Source organism: Cucurbita moschata, unplaced genomic scaffold (assembly GCF_002738365.1).
Source record: "Cucurbita moschata cultivar Rifu unplaced genomic scaffold, Cmos_1.0 Cmo_Scf00001, whole genome shotgun sequence".
Lineage (NCBI taxonomy): Eukaryota > Viridiplantae > Streptophyta > Magnoliopsida > Cucurbitales > Cucurbitaceae > Cucurbita > Cucurbita moschata.
In genome coordinates, this window is record NW_019268517.1 from 1003237 (window position 1) to 1008048 (window position 4812).

The 4812-nt window shown below is 36.9% G+C and overlaps 1 protein-coding gene across 1 annotated transcript; it reads right to left on the reverse strand.

Moving 5' to 3' along the window:
• Positions 1-515: 515 nt before the first annotated feature.
• On the reverse strand, positions 516-2713 carry LOC111441567 (proteasome subunit beta type-2-A-like). The gene is made up of 3 exons (XM_023078612.1): positions 2430-2713; positions 2220-2343; positions 516-1121 (listed from the first exon to the last, which is right to left on the reverse strand). The coding sequence occupies exons 1-3, from the start codon at positions 2585-2587 to the stop codon at positions 786-788; spliced, it is 618 nt and encodes a 205-aa protein (XP_022934380.1). The 5' UTR covers positions 2588-2713; the 3' UTR covers positions 516-785.
• Positions 2714-4812: the final 2099 nt, after the last annotated feature.

Here is a 4812-nt window from a genome sequence, read left to right on the forward strand (position 1 = left end):
CTATTAACAGTTTTTTTTTTTTTTTTTTTTTTTTTTTTTTGGTGGGAATTCTTAATTCTCTTGAGCTCTCCAATTGCTTCCTTGATACAAAAATGAAATGATGCTCCCTAATTCTTTCAAATTTTGAGACACATTCAAAATTAGAGGAATCTCTTGCCATTGACACATTCAAAATTAGAGGAATCTCTTGCCAAAATGGAGTAGTATATAATGATATATAGATAGGCAGAAAATGCATCCATGTATCAATAAGAATGGAGATCATCAGAGACTAGAAAAGATAAAAGTGGAAGCTAGGATGGTAATTTGACCTTTCTAAAGACTAGAGAAGATAAAACAGAGTAATCTAATCGGACTTCATTATGAACTCAAGGTCACAGTTGTACAGCTCAAATAAGAGATCTAAAGAACAGGTCCTGTTCAGGTAAGGTCATCTGTTTGGACGTTCTTTATGAATTCAAGCAATGGGAAAATCAAATTCTTTGGACGCTGAAGCTGGTTTGTTAAGATCTTGCTTTCTCAAATCTCCCACTTTTCAAACTCAATTATGATAAAACCATAAGTAGCACCTTTGAACTTCAGCACAACAGATGATAAATCAACCCATAGAAGTTCACATTTTGTTTGTTTGCTCATGTATTCAGGAACAAGAAATGTTAACAGCAACATTACGCTATAGAAATGTCTGAAACTAGGGAAGAAAAGGGTAGAATACACTCTGCTTGCAGCTCATCAAAGTTAAGGTAGCAAGAAAAGCAAGCCTCGGCAGATGTAACATTTAGATCTTAAGCTGAAGGAAAGCTAGCTCCATCCTTGATAGATTCGCGCCAAGCAACCTCCCTAGCTCCGTTCTTGTCTACAATCTTGATAACGAAATTCGGTGGGGCTACAACAAGCCTGGACCTAATCTCCAGTATGCATTTATCAACCAAATCAATGGCTTCTTGTTCTGTCATGCCACTATGGTAATGTCTATCCATCATGGCGAGTGAAAAGTAAGACCCATAACCAAAAGCTCCCTTCTCAACCTTGTGAAGGGTGGCAATATAGTCTATGTAATAGAGGGATGGGCCAGTTTCCTTGTCATATCCCGCCAGAAGAATGTTCACGGAATATGGATTCTGAAAATCAAAAGTTCACAGTTGAAATCAGGTTCGTCTTTCTAAATTACAACCCACCCAACAAGTTAATTTCCCATGACACCAAATAAGCTAGGAGCGTGAGACTCCTTATATACCTTTTACAGCTCAATCGCAGTTATAGACAAACGCAGAAAGAACTAGTATTGGATCATCTATTATTCTGCTCAGAGCAACAAAAACCAAATTACTATGTAGAACTCCATCACGGTGTGCTCATCTACACTAGAGTACATCATAGCTGCATAACTCTACCCTAGCTTAGCCTTAAAGAAAGGTGATCTTTGCCCTAGTCGCCATGAACTTCGTTATAGGGATGAAACATGATGGTTGGTTATTTGGCAAGTACACGCCTCAGAAAGAAAGACTAAAAAAAGAGACCATGCTCGTGCTTGCTGGGGCCGCACCATGAAGAATGAGTTCGATAAAACTAAGAAGGTATGATAGTAAACAAGAAATGATTTTTATGAGAGTCACTTACATTTGGAAAATACTTGGAAAATCATGAGTAAAATTAAATAGAATCACAAAGAAACCGAGAATCCACAAGAAATTCCTAGAGTAAGAGGTGACCTATAAGACATAAGTCACTGTTAATTCAAAGATTTAATGAAAGCCTTGCCTAATGATAAGGAATGAACTAATAAGATGACAATTCCAAGAGCAAGACTGAAACAGGATATAATACACATAAACATTGTCATGATTATCAGCTTGATACAAGAAAAAAAGAACAAGTAACAAAGTGTTAATAGAATGCAATATCTCTAGAGGTTTATCTGCCTAATTTCTTGTCACTATGGACATTCTTAAAAATGACAGAAATCGAGGGTTTTCCTAAAAATTTCTTCACTGTGAGTCATTCTTAAAGATAGACAGAAATTTCCTCGCTCTGTCTAGACATTTGAACAATTTTAAGCTCCAAAAAGTTGGATTGAAGACAGAACCATTCAAAAATTATCATCATGACCAAATGATTGAAACCGCTTATCCGATGTAAACTCAAAGCCCAGGATCGAAAATTCAAGGTTAGCTGAAATTTTAATCAGATAAAAGTAATAGTAATAAGAAATGATATACCTTCCGCAAGGCGGTTGCGAGTTCACCACGAGTGAAGTTAGCAGCAGCAGCAGTGGTCAAGGGGATCCCATTGCGAAACTGATACAAAGACACATTCTTCTGTATATACTCGGTGAACTGAACCCTATTCAATCACACAACGAAGATCACAATCGACAAAAGGCAAACGATTAGAGAAGAAACAATAATTGAATAATAAAAATCTCAAACCTGTCGCCAGGTTCGCCGCTAGCTGCGACGAGCTTGTGGGAATCGAGAACCATGATCTTGTCCTCATTGGATTTATGGACCAAAATACTGTGCACCGCCGATGTATCCGCCGCCACTATGACGAATCCGTTGCCCACAAGTCCGAATACGCTCTCCATCCCTTCTTGTTTCTTCTTCTTCTTCTTGAAATCGATCTGGTTTTCCAAAGCCTCTGAAATTTGGGAGTTCCCCCTTTTCCAATTATGCTTAGCAATGACTTGAAGCCCAAGTTCTCTCCAAGCCCCATTTTCATTTTAATGATTAAACATATAATAATGAAATTTTAGAAATATATTTCAAAAAAAAAAATTATTTAAAAATTTTTCTGGAGAAATAATTAATTTATCTCAAAATCATTAATAATTTTATTTTCACTATTTTTTTAGTTATTTAAATATATAATAAATTATAAATAGGTCCTGTCACAACGTGACTGTCTCTTAATAATTATTAATGTAAATCTACCTATATTAAATGGATCAAAGCAGAAAATATCTGTTAGCAATGGGCTTAGACGGTCACAAATGATATCAGAGTCAAAAACATGTTTTAAAACCGTGAGGCTGACAACGATAATTAGTTTTGAGCAATTCTATGTTGGTGACCTCTTGAAAATTTTTCTAGGAAGCATGTGAGTGAGAAGAGAACATCCTAAAAGACTCGTGTTAGTTTATGATAACAATTTTCGATCTTAGAAGCAGTTCAAGACGAGTGATTAATATAACTATGTCATATGATAGATATAGAGGAATGTCAGAACTATCAAGTGCCGAATCCAAAATCTAAATTCTTATCTAATTATTAGTCACAATTGGACAAAAAAGAAGTCTTTAGCTCGAGATCGTAAACAGCCGAACCCATCTAATCATCCAATTCCAACCATAATGTTTCAAACCAAACAAGAAAATTGAATGGAGTTTGAGTGTTTGAGGCGTTCATGATAGAATATGTTACAGGTTGACCTCCCAGTCTGACTTTACTTAATTGATGTATGTGTAAATGTGAAGCATGTTCTTGACAAAATGATATGGTCTGCAAGAAATGGCAGCAGCTGGTTCTTTAGCAGTGTGCTTGCTTGCTTGCTTGCTTTGTGGATCCCATAGACACAGACAGACAAATCTGCTTTTAATATTGGCTGGTGGGTGTCATTTTGAGGGATTCATTACCTATGATTACATATGTTTTGAGGCTGTTTCTTTTGCTTTCAGTCAACTAGTGGGAAACAATTTTGTAACCGTATAACGTTTTAAAACGCGTTCATTAGAGAGAGATCTTCACACCCTTATAAGGAATGCTTCGTTCTCCTCTCCCATTGATGTGAGACCTCAAAATCCACTCCCTTTTGAGGCTCAGCATCCTCGCTGACACACCGTCCAGTGTCTGGCTCTGTACCATTTGTAACAGTTCAAGTCTACCGTTAGTAGATATTATCATCATCTTTGGGCTTTCCCTTCTGGGTTTCCCTCTAAATTTTAAAACGCTTCCATTAAGAAGGTTTCCACACACTTATAAGGAATGCTTCATTCCCCTATCCAACTGATGAGGGACCTCAAAATCCACTCCACTTCAAAGTCCAACATCCTCGTTGTCACACCGTCCAGTATCTGACACTAATACCATTTGTAACAGCCCAAGTCTCCCGTTAGTAGATATTATCCTCTTTGGGCTTTCCCTTCTGGGTTTCCCCTCAATATTTTAAAACGTGTCCATTAGGAAGAGGTTTCCACACACTCATTCTCCTATCCAACTAACGAGGGACCTCAAAATCCACTCCCTCTCAAAGTCCAACATCCTCGCTGACACACCGTCCAGTATCTAGCTCTAATACCATTTGTAACAACCCAAGTCTGCGGTTAACAAATGTCATCTTCTTTGAGTTTTCCCTTTCATGCTTCTCCTTAAGGTTTTAAAACTCGTCTATTAGGGAAAGGTTTCCACACGTTTATAAGAAACAGGTCGTTCCCAGTCATACCAAGAGCTCAAAAATTTAGAACATATAAAAAAAACAAAACCAAAAACAAAGGCTTTTTTCTGAATCTTGGTTTCCATTACTGTCAAAACCTGCAACATTGTCCCCTGCTTTGTCTTTCTAGTTTTGTTCATTTGTGTTATCATCATAAAGAAGATGGCATGCCTGAGAAGACAATGAACAAAAAACCAACTTTTTACAGTAAAAGTGATGAAAAATGCACAGCAGTCAGCAGGAGAAAAGGGGGGAAAATTCAGATTTCACACTGTAATAAATCATATATTTTTCTTCAACTTTTTTGGGGTTTTTCACCTCTTTCACATCCTATGGTAAATAACTATCATTCATACATCCACTGAAAAAAAAAAAAAAAAA